Raw genomic sequence first — 26798 nt, 5'->3', positions numbered from 1 at the left:
TGAACATTTAAGAATCTTTAATTCACACTAGTAATAAAATTGCATTACATTTCATAAAATAAATGTTCCAGTTTATATATACAGAGAAAACAGACTGTACATACCCTCCAATGAACCATTTCTAAAAGGAAATAAAACCAACCGGAAACAAATTTCACAAAACATACAAGCAATACAGTGCTCAGCTAAGCAGGCACAACTGTACATCAAAATTTGTAACTGCTCAGTGTTGGGGTGTGGGAGGGGCAAAAAGTTGAACATTTACAATAGAGTCCTTAGGGACTGATAAAGGGGTCTTAAAAAGTATTGCAGGCAAGCAGACAGACGCTTGTCTTTTCCAAGTGCAGCAGAACATCCATCTCGTGTGTAAAGTGTGGAGCCGATTGTTGCTGCCACAAGGTTCCAACTATTGAACCTGTGTCTCAAAGCTCCCATTCAGCTGGCCCTCCTCATAGTCCATTTGACACAAAATCATGTTGTTTTTTAGGAAAAACTTGTCTCCCACGCAAAACCTGTTGGCAGAGATAAACAAACAAAGGCAGAACTGTTAAAAACATAAAGACGATTAATGTTGAAATTATGACGTGTGTGTGTATGTGTGTGCGTGGTGCGTGCGTGCGTGCGTGCGTGCGTGCGGCGCGCATCGACTGGCTCTGCAGGAAGGCCTAATGATGATTCTGTTTGATTGCACACATTTGGTCGACCCTCTAACCCTCTACCTGACGCACACTGACGCCTGTTTTGATGGTCTTCATAAATGTGTAGCTTCCAATAAAATTCATTTCCAAACATTTCAAAGCAAACGGACACAAGCCCTGGCACCCGATGAAAGGCAGGTCAACTCCCCCCACCCTGGCCCTCGCAAAAAGGCAGCGGCACCACGGGAGTTTCCAATCAAACTCTGCCATTGGGTTAGCTTTTTCACACACCAGTTTGGAACCAGTACTCACAAAGTCTCAGAGTGAATTGAAGAGGAAAAATAACACATAACAGCCTGCCCTTTTGATGTTCTTCTGTGTGCCGCTGTTTGTTTGTGTGACACAGTGGAGACAGCTCCATAATGTGACTGAAGGAGAGTGAAGATAAGAATATAGCCGAGCATAGCTTGGCTTTAGTAATGAGCCAGGCTGGTAAAACAGTCACGGGCAATACTGTGCCAGATGAGACCTGGCTTCATGTCTGCCAGCTGAGAAGAGAGACTGCAGTCATAATTCCCTTACAGCAGGTGTTCACTATGGTAACTGAATCTGGCCTGCAGAAGGTTAATGGGCTTTTGCTGTGTGGAGGAACAGGGTCACAGCACCCCTGACAAGCATGCAAAGGACGTTCTGCTCCCAAAGTGGTGCCATCACTGACAGTATATTAATGGGGAAAAGCAATATTTGGGTATGTCATATTCTATGTGTATCATACTATAGGCTTTGTGCTCTCTCCAATTTCATACTAGATCCTATCACTAAGGAAACACCATTTTACATCTGTGTCCATTCTCTAGCAACACACCTCTAAAGGTTGTAGTTCCTATACCTCCTTGCATGCAGAAGAGCAAGAGCTAATTTTACGTTCCGGTGGCTTAAAACATGTACAGCCAACAAAAAAAGCCAACAAAAAAAGCTCCTGGAAGTGTGTCACAACAGGAAATTAGCAGAGCATTACAAATGCAATACAGCAACCTTTAATTTTCCAACACAGGAGGACAATCCATGACTTAGTTTTTTCAGAGTTGTTCAGTGGTATGTAATAATATAATTAGACCTTAAGAGAGCCTTTTCAACAGTTTCTAATATTTAGACTATTTTCCATTTTAACACCCCATTCATGTTTGTTTTTTTAAAGGCAATGTTGTTTTTCAGTTATAATCCCCGTTCTTACCTCTGGTTACAAAGCTGACAGGCAAAACAGTCCAAATGATAAACATTATCTCTGGCTCTCATCACCATTTCAAAGGCTGGGATCAGTTTACTGCAGGCTGCACAGTTCCCCGTTGTACCAAAGAGCCTGAAAGACAGGGAGCACAGATAGAGATTAACCCACCTTCTCTTTACCTTGATGCAATAAAACAGCAAACAAAAACTTACTGACGGCAAGAACAATAGCAGAAAAATGCTGCAATGGGAGGAAAAAGAGGGCAAAATTGAAACCCATCGAATATAATGCACAAATGTTTCTTGGCACCCACTTGGTATTTCTGTTAATGAGAGTTACAAACATAGATCTTAATTCTTGGCTAATGATCTAATTAAAATGATCACATGGTTTTAATCTCCTTCTTCAAAGAATATCCCCTCTTGCACATTGCAAACACAATGAGAACAGGTCTGAAGCAAACCATTTGATTTGTCGAAAGTTTTCTTCGTTCATAGCTAAAATACTTAATGAGCCTATCTCCATCCAAAGCCAGCTGGAGTTTTATACAAGAGCTTATGTTCTATACTATAATAAGTTCAAAGATTTCTGTCACAAGGATCCAGGCTCAGCACGATGGCCCAATTGTTAGCACTGTGGCCTCACAGCAAGAGGGTACTGGCTTCGAACCCTGGTCGTCCTGGGCCTTTCTATGTGGAGTTTGCATGTTCTCCCTGTGTCTGCCCTGTGGTTTTCTCCGGGTGCTCCGGTTTTTTCCTCAATCTAAAACAACCTCAAATGTTTTTCCAAATCACATTTACCTTTTTCCAAGCGTCTGCCCCTTCGTTTAATTTGGAGATTCTGAAGCCAGATATATTTATGTATTCTGCAGGGTAGGACCATTCACAGCTTTGCAAGAGGGGATAAGGCAACAACAGATTGCCAATCCAACAGATTGTTAAACACTTTTTTCCCAAACGTGTAGGAGCGCAGACAGAAGAATCACAGTGTTGATATTCTGCTTCTGCTAGTCCCATTCAGTTGCTTTCACCTTGTTAAAGAAAACGTCTATCCAGCAGCCCTGCTTCTAATTAGGGGCCACTGCCCCAGAGGAGCAGGAGAGACAGAAACAGAGGGAGAGAGGCTGTTATGCTCCATGAGAGGGATTCACATGGTGTTAAACAGAGACATTGTTACAACTCTTTTAGTAAAACACTGCATGTTCTCATACAGTACACATCTGCCACCAACGGGGCACTCTGTAACACAAAGATGAGGTTGTTTTTTACCACAGAGACGTTTTTCTCACACATTCAATATTGATCCAAAAATGTACTGAATATCAGTGCTCCTTGTTTCTATTGAAGTATATGGGTTTTCCTTGTCCTGATTTCTTGGTTCTGTAAAATGATGAAATGAATGCTAATTATTTTTTCCTTTTGCTTACAATTCACAAAAAACAATGTCCCCTTAAGATACAAGACACTCACACCTCCTGTGCCAGTCGAGTGGCAGGGTCTGCTCTATGTTTAACACCACACCTGAGCTTTATACTGGACTAAAGGGTCACACACTGATGTCTATTGCTTTCCCTCAGGGAGCCGACGTTATAAGAGAGCCTAGAGAGCCTCGGCCACTTACAGAGTCTGACATGCACACACCTATAACAGCTCGTATGATTATTCTAACCCTTCTCCATTACACCCCGCTGGGCTGCGGACATGGTGCTGACTTGATACATACAGGTTGTGAAGACGCCTGGTGGGGAAGCCCAGCTTGCTGCTGACACTTCACTCAAGGCAGCATGCAACACCTGTGGCTAGTTTTTACCTTTTAGCTACATCTACAGTTGTGTTTAGAATAATAGCAGTGAGTTCAAAAATGTGACTAATCCTCAAAATCCTTAGAATAGCTTTTAATTCCATCATATCAATGCATTGGGATGACTGCACATTCAATTCCAAATCAAAACATGACGAAAATTGATCAAATTTGTGTTTACAGAACACAAAAGGAAGGTGAAGAAAAAGGAATATTATAATATTTTTCTTCAGAAACTCAAACATTTACTGTATAAACTGAAATAATGTCTCAAGGGTTGGCTTTACTTTGAATCACTTCACTTATATTTAGTTACATAACCATTATTTCTGAGAACTGCTTCACATCTGTGTTCATGGAGTCGACCAACTTCTGGCACCTGAGAACAGGTATTCCAATCCCAGGACCATTAAACTACATTTCACAATTCCTCTGGATTACTGGGATTTTCCTCAGAAACCGCCTTTTTGATGTCGCCACACAAGTATTCTTTGGGATTGAGGTCGGGGATTGGGCTGGCCACTCTATAACATCAATTTTGTTCATCTGGAACCAAGACTTTGCTCGCTTACTGGTGTGTTTTGGGTCATTGTCTTGTTGAAAGACCCATTTCAAAGGCATTTCCTCTTCAGCATATGTGTTTTCATGTATTGAAACTGACCCATGATCCCTGGTATGCAATAAATGGGCACAACACCACTGTATGAGAAACATCCCCATAACATGATTTTTGCACCACCATGCTTTACTGTCTTCACAGTGTACTGTGGCTTGAATTCAGTGCAGGGAGGTTCGTTGGACAAACTGTCTGCGGCCCTTAGACCCAAAAAGAACAATATTGCTCTCATCAGTCCACAGGATGTTGCACCATTTCTCCTTTGGCCAGTCAATGTGTCCTTTGGCAAATTTAAGCCTATTAAGTTCATGTCTTTTTTTCAGCAATGGGACTTTGGGGGGGGCTTCTAGCTGATAGCTTTGCTTCACATAGCCTTCTTCTGATTGTAACAGTACTCAGATAACTTTAAGTCTTCTCTGATTTTCCTGGAGCTGATCATTGGTTGAGCTTTTGCCATTTTGGCTATTCTTCAATCCATTCAAATGGTAGTTGATTTTTTTTTCCCACGTCGTTCAGGCTTTGAGTGCTATTTCAAGGCATTCAAAATAAAAAATGGCTGAGCTGCCTGTACTTGTCTGCACTTCTTTATATGTTTTCCCCTCTCCAATCAACTTTTTAATCAAAGTCCGCTGTTCCTCAGAGCAATGTCTAGAACTATCCATTTTACTGAGTATTTCAGTGTGAAATGTACTATAACCAGCATGCACCACATTTGCTTCCTTCCTTCCTTAAATATGGGCCATAATTGACACCTGTTTTGTCACAGAATCAATCACCTCACTAATTGAACGCAACACTGCTATTATTTTGAACATGCTCCTTTCAATTACAGATTCAATTACACAGAATGAACAGCATGCATGTCATGCCTGTTGGGTCTGTTGGTTTTCTGTGACTCTACAATATTTACTAGTAAATTATTTGCCATGTATACATATCACTTCTACCAAAAAAATATTACTTATGAGGTTAGTGATGTTGGACTGCTATTATTTTGAACACAACTGTACTCTACAAACCAATGATTTAACTACTGTGTATAACATCTTTTCCCCTTTATTATACAACACAAATATTTTTTTCAAGATTACTTTTCTGCAGAGCTGTTTACAACTCTAACTACTGTGCTGCATTGTAACTGTACTATCAAAAACACAGGCTACTTTGATTGACTTTTAAGATTTTTTTTATAAAGCTGGAAGAATAAAAACAATACTACTAAACTCATTTCTATTTGCAAATATACTAAAGGCTTTCAACTAAAAGAAACAGATCGGATTAGTTCTGTACCCTCCATTGTTTTGGAAAAAGGTTTTTTTCTACCAATATATTAAACATCAAATTGAATGTACTCGTTATGTTGATTACTACTTAGCTTGTAAAACAGTTGTATAATGTCTTCTGTGGCTCTGTAGAGGCTTTGTCAAGTCTGAGGAAATAACCCAGGAGACTACAAATCTACAACAAAAAGCCTCAAGACCCACCCTCCCTGGTAAACACCCACATCTTTCAAACTCCACACTTCATCACACTAACTAGTTGTCCCCATAATGAGGCGTAAACACAGTGCAGGCTTTTCAAGAGCTACAAGCAAGGTTGTAGTAGTGGAAATAAACATGTATTGAATATAGGCTTGTATGTATGTAAACCCGAAAAAAAAACCTATAAGACACTAAAATTAAGTTATTACGCTGGTATTTAAGTGGATGGACAATTGGGGTTTGTGTTCAACTAATTTGAATTTTAACTGTAAAATCAGTACAGACTGCATCTAGACTTTGTTTTGTTTTGTTAGGACATTTGCATGTGCATTTCACTGCATTTACCTCAATTTTAACATCCAGATGAACACCATCTCCTCCTCCACCTGCTCCACTCTGCTGGACCTGCACTCTCTCTCTCTATCTGTCTCTCTCTCTGTCTCTATCTGTTTCTTAATTTCTATCTTTCTCTCTCTGTGTCTCTATTTTTCTCTCTCTCTCAGCACACACAATGCAGTTTCTTAGTAAGTCTGGAAATTAATGTGCTGAATCATCTTTAGAAAATAGTTGGTAGTACTTTTTTTTAGCTAGACAAAAAGGAGACAAAAGTATTCTGCAATAGCACAGATAGGCTTCACACCTTCTCGGTGTAAGTGCAGTAAAAATGAAGCTACAGGACCGTGGCATGTTCTCCTAAATGACACACTAAAAAGTGTCTCATGTACACAGTTCTTCAGCCAGCAATTGATGTTTCTGGGTAATAAACATATGGCTTAACTAGGGTCCCCATGCTAAGAGATTACTGCCTGAACTGTTCGAACCCATTACACTCTTCTCTTTTTGCTCCTATGTAGCAAAAGGCAACTGGAGTTGAACCGTCACTGAAGCTGTCTCAAGATTGACAGCTGCAATGGAGCTGCGTATAGTGTTGTGAATGTTTTACACCAAAAATATGATCTAGAAGCAAATGTAAAGGTCAAGGGATTTGATGTCAGCTAAGATAAAAAAAAAAAACATATTTCCACAAAATTGAAGAAGTGACAAAAAGTAAAATAGATACACATTGTTTATGACTATTCAAGCATTAGGTCAATTTAAACATATATAGGGATAATACCATCTATACAAGCCAAGGATTTCCAGTTATCCATAAAGACCGTATATTGTGTATATACATACACAAGAAAACTATGTTTATACACTTTTGTCCCTTAAACTTGATATGTTTCACAGCGCTGAAACAGGGCTTTCATAAATTGTGGATTACCTTTGAAAAGAAAACATTCAATCATTTCATTTACAATAGATATTTTTGTTTGAATAGACTACTTTTACCGAATTCCACAACCTGTAAGACATTCTGGCAAGGGTTTCTGAACGGCATAACCCAGTGTAAAGTGAAAGCAGGCTAGCTTTTTATTTTCAGAAACTGTCAAATTCCACCATCTTTGTTCAGATATTATATGACCCTTTTTAAAGGAAATTATATTTAGTAGGGCTGCAACATGGTAACTGAAGTAGTGTAGTAAAAATGTCAATTATAATTTCCGCACCCCAAGGTGACAACTTCTGATATCTTGTCTTATTTGACAAACAGTCATTGATATTCAGTTTACTATCACACATGACAAAGCAAAGCAGCAAATTCTTAGATTTCAGATGCTAAAATTAGAAAATATTTTGCTGGAAATACGACTTAAAACTATTTATTGATCATCATCATAATTTATTTTTGTGTTGATCAGCTAAATGATTAATTGTTAAACTGTTTCAGCTCTAAAAGTTAGTTAGCAATAGCAGTATTTACGATTATTTTGACTGATATTGCGATTGGGATATAATTCACGATATTGGAGTGAATGATTGTTTTTGTATCATCATTCTCATTTTAAGTGAAATGTATTAACATTAAAATAAATTAAAATGATTATAGTGTTATTTTTGCGAGGCTCTGTACCACACAAAGATGTTTTCTACAGTCTGTAGGGTAGGATTAGTAGGCCGGGACGTCTGTGCAGCACTTCAGTCAGAATGGTGTACTACTACTAAAGCTTCAAAATTGGAGCCAGAGGGATAACAGACTTAATAATTCAATATCTGGCAAGTCTAACATAATTGACCATTGGAGGTAAGTATGTTCATGAATTTTAATTAAAATACTATTCATATTACGTCAACATTTATAACAGAATTGCCATACTCCACACTCTTTAAAACAGCACGTATTTAGTCACTAAAAAGTATCATTGCATGCTAATGTGGGTTGTTGGTAGCAGAGTTGTATGGCAGGAATGTAAAGAAACTCGGCTCTCCTTTCTCTGTTCATTTTTTAGAAAAAAAGAAGGTCACCTTTAGGTCTTTCAATTGCTCCTTTGCTAACTTCAAACCCTTAAAGCTTCTACAGTACATCATCTGCCTCTCTGTATCGCTTCCCTCAGATTGGGCTGTGGCTCTTGAAGATAATTTTTTGGGCATTTTTAGGCCTTTATTGACAGGACAGCTGAAGAGATGAAAGGGGGGGGAATGACATGCAGCAAAGGGCCGCAGGTCGGAGCGAAACCCGGGCCCTCTGTGTCGAGGAGCAAACCTCCACATATGGGCGCCCGCTCTACCAACTGAGCTATCCAGGCACCTGGCTCTTGAAGTTTTTTACCTGTTCTTTGAGCTCTGTGAGACTTCCTAGCCTGCTTGAAGTAAGTCAGATTTCATAAAAGGGAAAGCTGTTAATGCATGTATCGCGTGGTCTGACCCTCCCCAACAGTTGCGTCTTTTTAAAAGTGTAAACCTTTCTGTTCAGATTTATCTTGCCCAGAGAGGACGAGCGACTGTTACGGGAGGAGAGCAATTGCTTTACTAACTAAAGTAGTAAGGAGAAGACAACGAAGATTTGAAAACTAGTCACATCCAGATGAAGCTATCATCTTCCCCCTGCTATTTCACCGGTTTGTGGATAACTTATGGATGTTCATTATCTTGAAACCGTTTTCCTCTTACAGTTAATTATACCCCATTTTGATAAGTGGGTGACTATTATGTCCGCTCTAATATATGAAATAGAGGATTAAATGATTTCAGGCTTCAAGTCCCTATGATCACACCATGACTAGATTGTCAACCCTCTGGTGAAGTCATGCGATCCTGGGCCCCAGACATAAAGTTAACGCCTAATTAATCTATTATTCTCATTTCTAATGAAAAAGTGTGGCCAAGTTGATAAAAAAAAAAAAAATCCCTTTTTACCGGAAAGTGAATGTCAGGGACATTAAAAACTGAACTTTTTGTTGGTGCAATGGTTTGGAGGGCAGAAGGAACGCTGTTCAAGGTATGTGTGTATTTTTGTGTTTGTTTGTGTGTTAAAGTGTGAGATTCAGGAAAGCGTGAGTGCATTCAATAAGTTGCTAATGTCACTGAAGGACAACCGCAGATGGAGCTCCTATAATAATTAATGTGAGCATGGCAGGGATCCCAACTGTGGGAAATAACCAACGTGTGTTTGATCCACCTGCTTTTCTTTAATGAAGTGCAGGAGGCTAATTCAGTGCACAGATTTAACTTTATTACTGCAGGTGAGGGGAGTCTTCGTCTTACTACACAGGAAAGAAGGAATGAAAATGAAACTCGTGCCAAATGGAGACTACATCACCTACTTTCAAATACTCTGGTCTCTTTAACTGCCTCTTCCCTACACGCAAGGCAAGGTATTTAATTTGTTCCATAATAGAATTCATCTCAAGCATCTCTAGCCATTAAGTGTTCTGCATTTGTCGCAGGCTAAAGAGCAGGCGAGTGGGATGGATTTCATTAGGCAATCCGGGACAACAGAGGAGCACACTCCTCCTCTTTCCTTTTTAGTCTTATTTTTAGTATGCCTAACTCTTGATTTCATATGTCATTTCCAGTTTTTTTTATCCCATCTCTGACCTCTACATCTTGTTGGTCTAATGTGCGAGAAAGCTTTTCCTTCTCCCTTCACAGTGCCAGTTAGGCACTCATGGCTTGGGGGTGGGGGTTGCTGTTCTTTCAGCAGATGTATTTTACCAAGTGAAACTCTGAGCTTCATCATTTTTGCCTTCTCTTGGTCATTTGCCCATTTATTATTACCTCATCTGCACCATCTGCCCCTTCTGGGGGCAACATCAGGTCTTAGTGGACCTCTCACTGCATCTTAAAAGCATTAACTGTGGGTGGGAACTGATGGATGGTAATGGCCTATCTCAACGTAACGTCCCTAAGCGACTCTCAAGTTGGCTGTGGTCTTCTTCCAGGTCAGAGAAAGAGCTGAGACGTAGGTAAAATGTTATAAAGATCCATGAGTGAGGTAAGGAGAAAACCCAGTTGATTAAGGTTCTAAGTGGTTTGGATTTTTAGAAGTGAGACAAAATGATGGCTGCTGTTTTGGATGTTTTTAAATTAGAATAATGAACTGTGTGGGGTAGTGATATGTATCAGTATCAGTGAAGGAAATGGAGAAACGGAAAGGGGGAGGACAATGCAGGACAGGGAGTTTTAAGAGGGGGGTGGGGGGTGGGCCTAGGGCACCGGCATCCCTAAGTTGGCCCCTGGGGAATTCCCTCTCAGATAAATGGGAGGATCTCATAGGGAATGTGACTTAACGCCCAGGAAATGGTCATGTTTAATTTAACAAGCAGATGGCAGGGGCATCTGAAGGGGGATATAGAGCCAAAGACACTGATGAAGCAACAAGCCTGCCTGGAGGTTTCTCACAGCCTACAGCTATGGTACAACTGAGAGTCAGTCTACTCCACAACAGAAGTCTTCTGTGTTGATATAAACAAAGATAAAAATATTTTAGAAAAACAGAGCAACAAACCTACTGTGGTTTAAAATTGCTTAATGGGCATACATCTTATTGGTAGCAATGAGATTTTGATGTTGATGGAAGCATAGGTAGTTATAGGTTGAGCCACTTGATGCAGTAGCACCCTATGTCATCAAAATTCAAAAACAACTGCGATGGCCAGATGTTAGTATCTTATGGAAACAACCTATTGTAAATGACAACCAAGTGTAACCCACTGCTTATTTTCTTCTTCTAGATTCAGCAATAAAAAAATGTCATGACAGGATGACTCATGTTTTGATGCTTGCACAGGAATGTCTAAATACCAGTAAGAAATGCTGGTATTTTTACTCATACTAGTGTATGTTTTTTCTGGCAGTGCAATATGCTTGTGTTGTGGAGCATCCCAAAATTACTTTCTGCTATATGCATGCTGTAAAAGAATATGACAACATACTCTCTACATGTAAGGTTTTGCTGTGATGGAGTTCTAACTGGGAAACTGGGAATATTTGCATGATTTAGCTTTTAGCTGTAATTTTGTGAATGGGAGCCACAGGAAACGCACACTTAGAAACTAAAGCAAACATTACCAGGAGGTTTAAAAAAAAAAAAGAAAAAGAAAAAAACACCTTTGTAATTATTTCATGTAACAGAGCTTTTGCATAGCGTGGCATTTGTGTGTGTTGTGAGTGGAGAGGGGTGATTGTGTGTCTTTCTTGCCTCAGGTAGTCCCTGCGACAGAGGATGAGGTTGGCTTTCGTATAGAGGGTGGAGCCCACCTCCCCCAGGCGGCAGTCACAGCAGGCACATTTGAGACAGTCCTCATGCCAGTATTTGTCCAGGGCCTTGAGCAGGTAGCGGTCTTTAATCTTGCGATTGCAGCCAGCACACCCCTTCTGTTTCCCTTTGGGCTGGACAGAGAGCATTGGCACACCTGTAATGATAAGGAGACAAACAGCCATGCGTGATTTACGGCCCAGGAACACGAGTGACTTTTCATGTTCTCTTTTTGATAAGCTGGCTGCTTCTTGAGGCGTCTAAGCCTAGCCACAGTACACTGCCTACCTGCTTCATATGCATTAAAGAAAACATTCTTCCATGTAGATAGGCGCACAGGTCACATTGGACTACAAAGCCTTGACTTACTTGTTCCACTAACAACATGAGTAACATGATCACAAAGTAACATGATCACTTGTATGTGTATGTCTGAGGATAAAAGACACAATGTTTATTTTGTTTACAGTGGTATTTACAGGGAGCTGTGTAGTACGTTAGTTACCTGCCATTTCATCAAAGCCCATTTCACTCAACTGTCTACAGCTGTAAAAGCTCCTCATGGGCTTTGTTTGGTATAGATTAACATTAACCTTTTTAAAAAGCCTCTGACCACAAAATGTTGCTACCAGACCCCAGTGAGATATGTTATGGCCTAAGTGCCTTTTAGCATACACTCACTCCTTGTGTTACACACACACATACACACACATAAACACACACAGTGCTCCCTACTCAGAGCATTACAGCCATTCCTCCTTTTATACTTATCTGTACTCATGTGCCTAAGTTACCAAACTCGCAAATTGCCCTGCTGTCACGCAGGTCGCCTTTAAGCACGCCTTTTAGCGTCCTAAAGGACAAATAAAGTCCATTTAATAACTGCACTAAACACTAATAGTCTATGTGTGGTTGACATTTGTGTTTGGACTAAAAGCCCCCCTCAGGCCACTGCTGGTACAGAGGCAGGGGCACGCAGCGCCCCTCTGTAGCACTAACAGGTCTGCCACAGCTGAAAGCACAAGACAACAGCTCTTAAGACAGTCTCTCACACACTGAGCTATTGATCCATCTAAAAGAACACACAGTGGACGCCACTTGCCACTCTACTTTCAAAACACATTTCTCTCTCTCTCAAAAAAAGATTGGACACTCTGCATCACAGGGGGTTTGGCCAGCATTTTGTATGTGTATCTATTAAGGCCCATTTAATTTTTTATATGAGTTTTATATGAAATGTCACTGTTTCACTGTTGCACTGTAGAGATGTGCACAGGTAAATTTTTTCCAGACCAGATAAAAGTTTTTATTTTCATTTAATTAGCAGGAAAGTATGCACAAATAGAAGTGTAATGTTAAGTGTGAATTGGGTCATTCTGTAGATAGAGCTGCCATTTAACAATAACTTCGGTGGTTTGCTCAGTGATAAACAACCTCAGCTGGTAACAAGGGACTGCTTCACTCTGAGCACTGTTTTTCTCTGCTGAGCTTGTCAAGTTTGTTCTCCTCCACAAAAACCTTATACCACTTTTCAAAGGACTTCTTTGGAATAGAAAAGAAAATGTGCTCTCTCTCTCTGTCTCTCTCACATGTGCAGACACATATCTGCACACCTCAATTGACTCACAAAGTACCTAATTGGATCCAGATTTGCTCTGCACTTTTTGGCCATCCACACATCAATAATGCTATGAATGTAATGTAATTAGCATTTCCCCTTTTAAAAAAGAGGTGAAAGAAATAGGAGAGCTTGTTAGTCAAATTTATGGCTTTGGTTTATATGTCAGTAAGTGCTCTGGTGGTGTTGAGCCGTCTTATTTCTTTATCAGAAGTAGAAAGGAGAGGCTAATTGGTCCGGTGCTGGTGATGGGAGCCATCAATTAGTGTTCTGCCTGCCCTGCAGCTCCCTCACCTTCCTACCTCTCTAAAACAGGCCCCTTGAAGCTGGCACATTAGGATCACAAAACCTGCTATAAATACCAATGTTCAGTGTAAATGAAGCTAAAAAGCTTCAAATTCAAGCCACACTGGCTAACGGCGGACTCTTCTACCTGCATTTCATGGCTTGTTAGGGGAGCTCTCTGCAGGTATGCCAACAGTGATCGCCTGACAGACTACAGAACTAAAAACAGCCTTAATGAGGAGAGAGAAAATTCCTGTGTGTGTGTGTGTGTGTGTGTGTGTGTGTGTGTGTGTGTGTGTGTGTGTGTTTGTGTGCGCCTGCCTGTCTGCCTGTGTATGTATGTGTGCTTCAGAGCTTGTGCAAAGAAAAAGAAAGGAGTTGCTGCAATTCCCTCAGGGATCACAACAATCTTTAATTTGCCTTTTATGACACCTAATTAGTTATTCTACTCAAAATCTTTGCTTTAAATAAGAGAACTAATTATACAAAAAGGTCGTTCTTCTACCTCCAGAGAACTACTCCTAATTGGTTGAGACCACCACCCACTCTTTCAACATATAATGTGTGTGTTTCAAATCATGTTTGAAAAGGCCAAGGCTTAACCTATCCTGGAATTACTGTATGCTGCTCACCCCCTCTATTGGATGCACACTTTGTTTAAAACCCTGCTCAACACCATTAAAGTGACAACACTGTTTGCTGTGAGTCTGACGCTCAGTCCGTCTGGCCGTAAGAGAGATGTCTCGATGGAGGAATGCCGTAACGTAATGTCTGCCGTAGAACCAGTTTCATTCAACTCAACACATTCAACTGATGCCTCTTTCTTGAAGCCATTGCACAGAACAAACATGAGTTTGATGTCTTCTACCAAAGCAGCCTCTGGAAAGAACAGATTTAATAGTAGTGTGGCAAGCACTAGCTCAAACCTACTAAACAAAGAGCAGTGACAGAAAAAAAAACGAGTGTGTAAAGTAAATGTCTTTTCAATTCCCTTAATGCCACGAGACATTTTCTTGCACCTGTTACCACTCCCGGCGCTATGTGAAACTGTGGAGTAGAACAGAACCTCCCATGCTTCCCACCTCCCAGAAAGAAAAGCTGCATTATGAAAGAAAGCAGCAGACTAGGAGGCAGCCTCTACTTAATCCAATCCATTTAACAGATACAAGTGCCACTGACCTTCCAGTGTCATTTGATGTCACCAAAAGCATGCCTCTCCACATCACGATTCATTCTCCAACAAGGGATGCATTTTACCCCTCAAAGTGGAGAGACAGCACTTGTCCTGCCAAATATTCTTCCTGAGAGGGAATTTAATTTGCCATTAGTACAGTGTGCAAAGGCCTGTCATCTCTCCCTCCTACCATCCATCTACTTTCTTTAAGATGGTATCTTTCAAGAATATGTACAGTTAGTTATTCTCAGTCCAAGCTGTCTGTCAGAGCATGCATTTTCTATTATAGAGATAGCATCCGATTTCTATGTTACCCCATTTAGACTTCCGTCTTAACAGCTATCAAAAAAATCACATCAGTCCGCTAAACCTTTTTGATATATTTAAGGTTTTAAAAGAAAGTACTCAGTTTGGAGCACTCAAGGATATGTTTGAAATTAGAGAAACGCAATTATTACATAGACATGGCAAGACCCACATTTCCTCAGACTGGACCAAAGTGTGTGAAAAAAGATGATTTGTCCCTTTTTTATCCTTACCACTAAAATGTTTGGTGGCTAACAAGTGAGCAGGTGCTTGCAGGCCATACTTCATATTTTATAATGTGAATATATATATATATATTTAATCGTTTAAAATAAAGATCTCATATCATCATACCATACTGTAATGTAGCTAAAAGAAGATTGGTCACTGCAGAATGAAATAATAAAAACCATAATAATAAATCACATCACTTGCAAAATTCAACACTGCCAGGGATACCGTCTCTGTATTTCTGCTTTCTCTCCTATTAAATATTTTTTACTGTACATATGGCTGCAGTTAGCAATTTTTTCATTCTTGATTAATCTGCTGATTGTCTGGATTCTCCAATTATTTGCTTTTCTATAAATAAAAAAGAGAAAATGTCCTGTTATATTTCCCCCAGTCAAAGGTGATCTATTTAGCTAGCTTGTTTTACTTGACAATTCAAAATCCAAAAATATTTAATTTTTTGTCATTACAAAGAAATGTGGCAAAAACAATTTGATTTCTATTAATCTATAAATCAACTAGACGTTAAAGCTCTAACCATCACAATAAGGCATAGTTTTCAGATTGCTTGTTTTGTCCCAACAGTCAAAATCAAAATATATTCAGTTTAAAAATGATATAAAACAAAGCAGACAATGCTAATGTCTGAGAACTGATTAATCACTGAATCATCAACAAAGCAGTGGCCAAATAATTTTAATGTTGATTGATTGACTTATTTATTTATTGACCGATCATTCCAGTTAGTTTAAAGTGCTTACCCCACAATTGTAGAAAAATTGACGTACTAAAGTACTTAGCTTCTAAATACTTTGATTTAGCAAGCCGGTTTGCAATCTACAACCATGTGTAACGTCAACTTGTGACGAAACTATCCTTTGCATAGTCTAGTTTAAATGCATTTGAGGTATCCTTTATTACACTACTACACACATGACCCCAATGGAACAGCTGCTCTCAAAGGCACTCAGCCTTAATGGCAGCAGGGACAGTTACATCTGATTCTGTGTTTTGTTAAATGTCTTTTGATCAATTAAAAGCACTGACGCCATGGTGTGATGCAGACTTTGCTGGTTCATGGGGAGGTAAAGGATCTTGATGAGAATCACTCAGCCTTCCTGACACATGGGGAGGGAGGTGGGCTTTCAAGAAGGATGGAGCTGGCCCTGGGTGGGCCTCCTCTCAGGGGCCCCTATAATTCCAACTCCCAGCTGCAGCGAATAAGAAAGTGTTAGCCACCAGTGTGGTAATTACACACACTGGGATGCTCAGGGAAATTAGATACTACATTACCAAATGATTGCATTTAATTGAAACAAGTGCATTTGTCATCATCATCATCATCATCATCATCATCACTTGATTCAAAGCTCTCCTGCACAACCAGACATTACTGGCCTATGTTTAATCTATAAACTGTAGCATTAAGTTCCCAAACCACTAAACGTCAACTCTGGCTGACTGAATGAATCATCTAAATAAATCTGAAAATCAATATTATATTATATAATTACAGGAAGAACAATATCAGACAAACATCACTCTTTTCTTTTTCTCCACTACTGTAAATGCTGTGGCTATGACAATCCCAAATAAAATGTGTTCCTAGGCCAAGGTGTCTGCCTCTAAGGTTAATGGGGATCTCACACAGATGTCTTGCCATTGTGTGCATGAATCAACCTCTTTCATTCAGCTCCCGTCATCGCTGTAATTGAGCCCATAGACACGTTTCTCTATTGCCAAGACAAAATATAAGACATCTGGTAATAAAATCAGCTGGAATACACATGCCAGTTGAAAGCAGACTGATTTATGTATTCTGAATGATAAGCAAAATAAACACCACTGATTCATTGTGTGATTCATGTTTCTACCCTTAGTTGGAGCATATGCTAGGAGGATACAAGGAGTAAAAGAAAAGATATGCATGAACACACACTCACGTGGAGACACACACTCTCTCTCAAATTAGGTAGTTTCTTACAAGGCCCAAGTCAATATTACATTTCATACTGACTGTGTTTTTTTTTTTATAGCTCGCTATGAGAGCCTTCTATGTTACTATACGTTATGCTGCATTTCCAGATGGTTGTGTATGAATGCTGGGGTCTGTGAGGTGATTTCTGGGACTGTATGCATGCTATGATTATGACATAATTAACACCCACAGTAAGTGGGAGAGAGAGCAGACAGGGCTGGTGCGTATGAGGAGGGGACTGCTCATTAACAAGATGCACTCTCTCAAACTTTGCAGCTTGCTGTGGCTAATAAGCCCCGGTGAAACGGAGCCCAGCCATCCCTTGCATTGACCCTGGCACTGCCCAGGATAAGGGAGGGTTTTGTCTCCTGGAATAATTGCTCTTTTCACATATTACAAGTGTCCTGACCCCCACGGTCGGCAGCCACTTTCCCAACCATAATTACTCCTGATCCGCTCCAAATGAGTCAGCCGCATTAGGGCTGCAATAACACTGGCCCAGCTTCAAGCGCGGCATGGGGAGTCTCAGCAGAGCAGCCTGGAACAGGACTGCCTTTTCTCCCAGCCTACGGTCATTTCCATCACGTCAGAGGTGCATTTCTTACACTTGAAGTCAGCACGAAGGCCCTGGGCCATTTTCTGAGGCTTACAGAAGGCATTGTTAGCTCCTGGTGCTCACTACTTACTGTGGTTTGGCACCAGACTCCATCCCAATTAACAGAAAACTTCATTAGGGTGTTTTTTCCACACTTTTCAGCCCCCTATTATTTTTAATTTATTCACATGGGGTTAATTAAAAGAAATGTATCACAGAGATATGCAACAGCTTTCTAATTAAATTCATTGCGGCTTTTTTTAAAGACATGAAACTGGCAGAGTTTCCAAATTATTACAGAAGTCGCAGAAACACTTGGTTGCTCAGTAGTAGGGTGAGATTAGAGCTCTGCAAGGTAAACTGTCAACAGCATAGATGGAGTGAGAGAGGGTGCGATAGGGCTAGAAAATGAGTGTCAGGGAGTAAAATGAATGAGGAGGAAGAGAAGAGACAAACAGTCATATCATGCGGTATTACCCCAAATAAACCTATGAGAGTTCTTAAAGGGTAAGGATGTCTGAGTATTGACACAGCAAAAAAAATCATTTGGACGGATGCGCGTATGCCCTTGTGCCTTTGAATTAAAGATTTGGTATTGCATCCAGCCAATCAAATGTAGGCATAGTCGTGTTGGGCTGTTCCAGTGAGGTGTTTAATTCTTGAAATCTGCTATTTTACCATTTTTCATTTAAGTGCAAGCTGTCAATAACCAAGAAGGTGAATACGTTTTCCTTTTCAGTCCAAATAGATTAGGAGCGAGTTCAACAGACATTCAGTGTAAGATTGAATAAAGAAAAAAAACAAAAAAAAAACTGCTTTTAAACTTTGATAGACAAGGCATCTTGTGTGCCACTTCGTGATTCCTGGCACAAAAAAAAATGGACTAAAAAAATCAAACCATTAGACCTGTCAAAGCCACCTTCCGCCATCCGGAACAGAATAATGCACAAACAATTTTAGTCCACATTAAAAATGCAGTCGGAGATTTTAAATGTAGCCCTCTAAAGTTTGTGTCACTCATGAGGTCAGGAAGTGATGTACAAAATCCTCCCCACTCCCCAGCAATTACTGCAAATATATTATTTCAAAGGATATGCCAGGAGACAGGTGTGCCATTCAGGGTCCTCAGTGTGTCGAAAATGGAGGGGAAGAAGGAACACCATACTGTGGTGCACTGTGTGAGGCTCTTTAATCTTGAATAATGCAAATTCCCCACAGGGGGCAGTTATTTGGCAGCTCTGGCCTCTAATGTCATTCAAGCGCCTACTCCCACACCTGATGGGGTAAATAATGAGGGAGGTTGGTTGGGTTTAGTTTGGAAAGAGATCTTCATGAAGATTGGGCAGGATGGTAAACTAAACTGTCTCCCAAGAGCAGAATATTGTAGATGACGTTTGATTTTTCATTATGAAGATGACTTGCTTTTAATGAATTCCTTTAACACTTTCATATTACTTCATCATATGAAGACCAGGACTTTTGGCTAAAGGAGTAATTATTGTTACTGACTTAAATCAAATGGCAATTAAACTAGAGGAATGATGGGGTCCAAGGTCTTCAGTTAATGTTGCTTCAGTGGGAAAGTGTGGGTGGATGGTGACTGTCATTTGCCTAGCATAGTTAAGCACTGATTAAATCAACAACTTCAATATCCAAAACCTAGTCTACTAATTTTAAGAGGGAAACAACCCCCCTTTAATCACAGATTTTAATTAGCAAGATTTTATTTACTGAAGGTCATCCAATATGAGATGAATTTGCAGCAAGTTGGCTCTTATTTAAGAGAAATAGAGAAGGCACCCCAGGCTTTTATATTTACTAACAAGAAAGCTGTAAAATCTCAAAGTGTAAATACTCCATCCTTCTCTATTTCTTTGGATGTGTGTACTACAAAGCAGCAAGGAGGCTTTTATAAATGTGTGTGGTATTTTGTTTTAACAAAAAATAGCCAGGTAAAGGTCATTTTAATTTAGATTAAAACCACATATTTTACGTAAATGTGCCTGAAAACTGGGGATCTGCAAGGTAAAGGACAACAAAATACCAGTTTCCCAGTAACATTAAAAAAAACTTATAGTTTAACTGCTGTAAAGTGTACGTGTTATTGCACTGTATGGCATTTTCATCCTCTGACTGGGAACCTCCAATCCCAGAAGATTGGAAAATGGATCCGAAATGAGAAAAGAAACTCATATATCTCTCAATATATCTCTGTCTGTGATGCAACAAAGATTAGAAAGCTCTAACTTAAGGCCAAAGGTACTTTTTAACACTCAACCTGCAGAAAACTGAATACTGCAATGGGAATATCACAGAGTGGTGTTTGAAAGGTTTTTACAGTGAAACAAGACTGTAAGTATAAAAGCCCCGCTAGCAGCCCCTAGAGGCTGTGCTGCTCCTTACACCCACATGAACAAAGTGTTTTACTGGCCAATCAACACTGTCATTCTCAGAGCCACACACTCACACAAGCAGGACCAAAAACAAATGACAAAAACTCAGCAACAACGATCAGGGCATTGGCAAATGGGAAATATGGCATCAACAAGAAAACATGCTGTCACTCAGTGGTGTGTGCACTATAGAGAGAACACACAAGGCCAGTACATATAGCTGAATTATATTATTACAACAATACTTTATTGTATTTCGGCAGGTTAGTCCACAACATAGACTAGTGCTAATCAAACCAATCAACACCTTAAATTAACACAACCTACAAGCACATTAATGTATGTGAAAATTGCTGATCTCAGACCGCTCCACATGTTTGCCTTTAATTGTGAAAAACTGATGAAACACTATAACACTATTTTCATATAACACGTTTTACACATGTCCACACCACAACATTTTTTGCAATCTGCACCGTTTACATGTAACTTCCTACTCCCATCACACTCACATACGCACTAGAGCTAGACCAATAAATCGCTTATTGGCTCACTGCAGATGTATCAATTAAAAATGCCAAAGTAGGTTTGCGGTCATGTAGAAACAGTGCCTTCATTACATACAGTAGTTTATCCACCAGAGAGCACTGACACGTGTATTCTTCAACTGTAAAATGTCCTGCTCAGTATGTATCTTAGTCACAATTATATATATAAAGAATCCATATTGGTCAATACAGGTTTCTTTCTCCCAAAATATTGATATTGGTATCAGCTTTAACAATACACTATTGGTCAGGCTATACTACACAAAAACAAACATACATGTACACAGCCCTGGCTTTCATTCAAACAATTATGCATCAAGGGGGTATTTCAGCAGGGATTTAACAAGACCTGCACTAAATGAATAATAAATAAAGTAAATCTTTTTGCTTTAAGACAGTAGAAAGCATTAAAAGACAGCGATGCAATTATGATTTTAGATTCAGTTCATGCATAAATAATGCACCGTAGTAATAAAATAAACATAAACATTAATGTTTTTCTAGGTCGAAAATCCGTTCCAAAAATGTAATTTATGCCATATGTGTCTGATTTCCACTGAGGCTTAACTGTACAAAATGCTTACGTTGCCTAAGAGTGTAACAAGTGACGTGTTGTTTTATTACTGCAGGTAGAATATGAAGGTTCCTCTTCAGTTGCATTTTCCGGGCATTTTGACGCATGTACTCAGCTGCCTAGGAACTATAGCTGGTGACATTGTAGTTTTGACATGTGCTCATCGCAAGAAGTTTGCTGCATGTCATTCCCCTTTCCCATATACCTCGTCTTCTTTACTAAGCCTATAGTGACAGAATATGAAAAATTATTTCCCAGAGAGCAAAGTGTAACCTTAACAGAGTGCATCAGAATGATAAACAAGTCAGAACAGAGAGTGCACAATGGATAAACAAATGAATAGGCAGTAGGTGCTCGGGTTTGTGTTTGTAGAGGCATCAATGTATGAATACTTTTTTAGTGTAGCCAACAGCTTGAGAGAGTCAGGTTTGCAGTGACAAGTAGCAGTGACACTTGCTTCCAACAGGTTCAAACAGATGAATATGGTGGTTCATTGTCATTGAAGCTGGATTACATGTTGTTGATAAATATAGTAATATTTTTACGCCGGCTCAAGTATGGATAGGTTATTGTTTTATTTTTTGCCGGCTTTGTGCCTGTGCAACATCAACAGTACTTCTGTGCACGTCTGCATTTGTCTTAGAGCTTGCGATAAGACATTAGGTTTCTCCAAGGTGGTTCAAAGTAACGATTTATCTTAACTTGTCAGAAGATTTGTGAATTTTGTAAAAGGTTTCATTGTAACATTTGGACTGATGCGCGTATGCCCTTGTGCCTTCGAGTTTATTATTTGGTCATATCATTTTCAATGTGGCGTCTTTATCTCTGCAACCTTCACTATTCTCACATACAACTCAACAATATACCAGAAATTCTTCATGTCATTAAAAAACTCATTTAGGGTGAATAAAAAGGTCAGACCACAGGGATCGTGAATTCCCTGTGATGTATGTGGTAGCCAGATCTTGTTGTGAGAATTTGTGTGATAACATGGCTAGCATGTGGCCTCTGGCAATAATAAAAGGGATGCTCTTAAGTGCATAATTGAGTTTGTGTGCCACACTGATGAGTGCAGCCATTTACATCAAAGGCAGGTGGGTGCGCTTGCTAACACGTGTCTCTTAAGTCTCAATTCAGTCCCTTTGAATTTCACTAAGATTATGGAAAATGATACACAACTCGAGCACTCATATGCAAAAAACGATCAGAGCTGATAGGGATCTAGAGGTTTAGTGGTGACAGACAAAATTGTCTCCACTGAAGAATTCTGCATTTGTAATATCAGAAACAGATTAGACGGAATTGAACACTCACAGTTGATATGGTATAAATGGGATTTTGTGTTAAAAAATGAGAATAGCTTAAAAATAATGCATTGACATGTTGCATATCAATGCATAGGGATCATGCTAATATCCAATCTATGTCAGAGAAGATTCATACTGTATGTTTTGGTACCATTTTGTTTGTTGAGATCTTCCGATATTCATTTGTGCACAGCTTACTCTCCTTATTGTTTAAAACACCACACAGCTGCCCCCTTTGACTATCTATGTTTACAACAAAATTGGAAAAGCACTGCAAAGGCGATGCAGGTGCCTGTAATAAAGCTTTTTAAAAGAAACTGTAGGGACTTAAGAAATATCAAAGGGGGCCCAGAGCACAAAAACCAGACGTAATTTTAATATTTGAAATAGGCAAGTTTAATTTTGAAGTAAGAGCAAACCAATAAGCTGAGAAAATAGCAAATACAGGAGAGCAAATTGCATTCCTTCGGAAAAGTGAAAAGACTTAAGGAACATATAAAAGTAATCTCCAACTGGAAATTAGAAATCAACCCTCAGAAACCAAATAATAGAAAAGAAATATTACTGTCCACTTTCTAAATCAATATAACATCGCTACGAGACAGTATTGCCATGGTAACACGGTAAAGAATGAAGCAATTCTTATTATTTCAAAATAAAAATCGGAGCCTGAAGCCCAAGTTTTATTACAGCAGCCGACAGATCACCAGTCTGTATTCATCTGAAGCGTTGCTTTTCAATCACATGCTTTATGAATGTACAAATTTCACTGGACAGGATGATAACAGGGTCATAAATTAACAAGCACAGGTAACCAGAAATGTATTAGTAGTTGTAGAATATTTCTTCTGCTTAGGTCTGCAAACAGTATACTGTAGTTGTGTTAATGTTCAGCAAAATATGCCTTCAGTCAGTGACCACTTGCTTCTCCTGCAGAGAAGGAGAGAAAATGCCTGAGTTGCTTTTTCCTCTCAAATTAGACACAAATTGGAACCTTCATATCATAGGGTGAAATGAAATGTTGACACAGAATTGGAACATTTGTTGCTATTCATTACTTACTATGACCTGCAAATTTGGCAGAGCAGTGCCTGTATTCCTTTTACAGTCCTCCTCCGTGCTTTCTGACTCACTGCTTTACCAGAAAGTGTATATTATAAGTTAAGGACTGCATCATCTGAGCGCATATTGATAACTTTATGATGCTGCATGTAACCTGTAATGGACAGGACAAGTAATATGGGCAGGTAGCTACATACATCATGAAACTTATATAAAAAAAGAGCGATATTTTGGAAAACTGTTTGTAACAGGCTGATTTTCTTAATTGGGCTAATATAAGGGGTCACATAAATGGACCTCTGATTAATACTTTTGTTGCACAAATTGTTGCAGACTTAAAACAAAAAAAAAAGTCTGAGTTAAAAAGCAGTATACCAAACAAACAGCAGCATTACTTTGTTGCCAACCAGTATGGCAGGCTTTAAACACAACACCAGACACTCTGAAGATCTGTTTTATGGGCCACATAAGGACTGAAATATGAACACCTAAGCAGCATGCGCAAACACACACGCGCATAATACTGAATCAATCAAGAGAAACAGACAGTAATCATACACCCATGTGGCCACCCAAAACTCTGATCCACACCTCCCTCTCCACAATATGCAGGCATTATTGTGCAGGCACTTAGTGGATACATTAGACAAGAAGGTTGAATTGACAAGCCTATAACTTTAGAGCCAATAAACGCTAAGAGGCACCACAATGAAAGAGACCAGATCCAAGCAGTTCTGTTGACAACCTGGCCAAAATGCTGGAGCTGCTGGTCGGGCCCAGCAAATAAAGGGTGAAGCTTTTAGGCAATGAGCAGCAGGTGATCTCAGCTTTTCTGCAAGTCCTAATGCTCCTAAAAGCCACTCTCCCTGGTTCTGTAATTGGGCATCAGTAGTTAATGTAGTATTGACTGCATTACATGCTCCTGTGCATCCTTTCCCACTAATGCCATTTGCATCACCTTGTACATTTACCATATTGCTTAGCCAATAACTGTTAAAAGCAACCTGAATCATGAATCATATAGGGAACTTTTAGCTAGACAGACATCCAAAGGAGACAATTTACAGTTGAGTTAATTTGGGTACATTTGCAGCACAACATGGATTCAGCCAGACAGACCAATTTATGTCTCTGCCGCAATCCTTTTATTGGTTTTTAGATGTGTAAGTGAAAGGATGCTCTGCTAAGAGATATGAAATATCCATTTTCAAACATAAATAATGGGTTACAAATGCATCCATTACTTTTAGATGGAGGAGGAACCCTAGATAAACTCAAATGTGCAAAGGCTCTATAGCCTGCCGTATACTTCAAAAAATAACACACACAAATATGTGTTTTAAGGTTAGAGGAGGTTGTCATTGTGCATGTCAGCATGTGGTCAGCAAAACACTCTTAAAAAAAAAAACAGAGAATAACTTCACTGAAAACCACATAAAACCTTCAGTGCTGTAGCTATATATATATATATATATATATATATATATAGTCTGCATTTGAATATTATCATCATGTTATATAAAAATATGTAAATTCACACACTGAGAACCATTTAGGCCTGAATGTGATAAAAACACCGCACATCTCTGTTTAATCCAAAATGGGACGTCATTAGAGGAGAGTTTGATTTAAATTAAAATTAATTAGATTGCCTCACCCATTAACCTAAATACATTGAAATAGATAAGTAATGCAAGTAGGCCTATTTGGATGGAAAGTGAGTGAACGTTGCACGGCGCTATCCATAATTTGCAATCAAGTTAAAAGCACTCTGCTGTCATCTCCCATCCCGTGGTGATGTCAAAGGCTGCCTCGCTAACTTCACAGACGCAAAAAGCACTTAGTGGAGGAAAGAAAAGATGAACCACATGCACTGCAGCGTCTGTGGAGTAGATCCTCAAACTCCGGGTTAGGCTACATATCAAAATGCCACAGACCAATCTGCTCTAGATAAACATGCAACTACCTTCAGAACTAAACTGCAGTTTGACAGTGGCAGGCTATTTGTGTAAGTGCCATATCAACTTCATGGTAGAGAAAGCAGCCACAGTATTCAGGGTTTTTGGCGAAAACACGGAGCCCGTGGTGACTAAATGGGGTTGAAAAAGCCAATATCAAGCCGAGGCTGCGGGTGCGTAGGTCCGGGGCGACGGGAAACACTTAACGTGTGAAAATGTCAGTAGTTGGCCGTGTTACTCCCCAGGTTATAGCATCATACGGTCGGAGATGTTACTCACCCTCTTCCTTGTCCAACACCATCGTCCTGAGGAACGAGGAGTCCTTCCCCGGGCGATCCGTCCTCGGCTCCAGCAGGATGCACCGCTCGGTCTGCTCGGAGCTGCTCCTGGAAATGGCTTTGAAACGCGCGGTTGACTAGACTACGCCTCGATAAACCAAAACCCTGGAAAGATGAATTGTCGTCTGCACGTTTTTTTCCCCTCCTCCTATCAATAATAATTCATACACGGAATACGGTGAGCTACGCGGCGCGAGATCCCCCTATCCGGACTGAACTGTAATGCAAATAAAGAGCGATCAAACAGCGTTGGTTGGTCTTGATAAATTCCATGCGAATAAAAAGACAAAACAGTGAAAAGCGATATAAATCTAGTGTCGCCTATCTGTAACTGTGCATACGCGGACGGATCAGACGCTCAGACTGAATGGCTGAGCTCTCCTTCGCTGTTAATATTCTCTCTTTCTCGTTCTCATTTGCTCCGAAACAGCAACTATATTCAAACAAATCCAATTGCAAATCTGACAACTGCTGAAAGCAAACTCACGCCGCCTCTCTCCCAGTTTATGTGCCGCGCTCGCCTCTGCTGCTACTGAATAAATGCGCGCAGTTTCCAGAGACCCTCGGATTCCCCTGTTAATTAAATCAATTCATTATGCTCAGATCTGATTAGCAGCCCTTCCCCCCTCTTTGAATCAATTATTCAATACACAAACATAATTGCTTGTGCCAGAGGTGTCTAAGTATTAGCTTATTTAACTCCAAGGACACTAATTACCCCTAGGGCAAGGGAACTTTTCTCATTAATTCTGACAAAACACAAAAGCACAGCTAAGGGAAAGTGTGTGTGTGTGTGTGAGTGAGTGTGTGTGTGTGTGTGTGTGTCCGCGCCTGCGCGCGTGTGTGTGTGCGCGTGTCTGCCTGCCAGTCTGAATGTGAGTGATAGAGAGAGAGCAAGGAAGCGCATGCACGTAAGGTTGTATTGATGCACGGACGCGCGTGCGTGTGTGACTGAGAGTGAGGATGAGAGAGAGAAAAGAGAGAGAGAGAGAGAGAGAGAGAGGAGAGAGGAGAGAGAGAGAGAGAGAGGAGAGAGAGAGTGTGATGCTGATCCATTGGTGCCTGGTACAGTTGGAGTAAACATAAA

The 26798-nt window shown here is 39.9% G+C and overlaps 1 protein-coding gene across 1 annotated transcript; it reads right to left on the bottom strand.

Moving 5' to 3' along the window:
• On the bottom strand, positions 1–26436 carry lmo1 (LIM domain only 1). The gene is made up of 4 exons (XM_032517933.1): positions 25653–26436; positions 11288–11501; positions 1873–1998; positions 1–512 (listed from the first exon to the last, which is right to left on the bottom strand). The coding sequence occupies exons 1-4, from the start codon at positions 25672–25674 to the stop codon at positions 407–409; spliced, it is 468 nt and encodes a 155-aa protein (XP_032373824.1). The 5' UTR covers positions 25675–26436; the 3' UTR covers positions 1–406.
• Positions 26437–26798: the final 362 nt, after the last annotated feature.

This window comes from Etheostoma spectabile, chromosome 1, assembly GCF_008692095.1.
Source record: "Etheostoma spectabile isolate EspeVRDwgs_2016 chromosome 1, UIUC_Espe_1.0, whole genome shotgun sequence".
NCBI lineage: Eukaryota > Metazoa > Chordata > Actinopteri > Perciformes > Percidae > Etheostoma > Etheostoma spectabile.
This window is presented reverse-complemented; position numbering and strand designations above follow the sequence as displayed.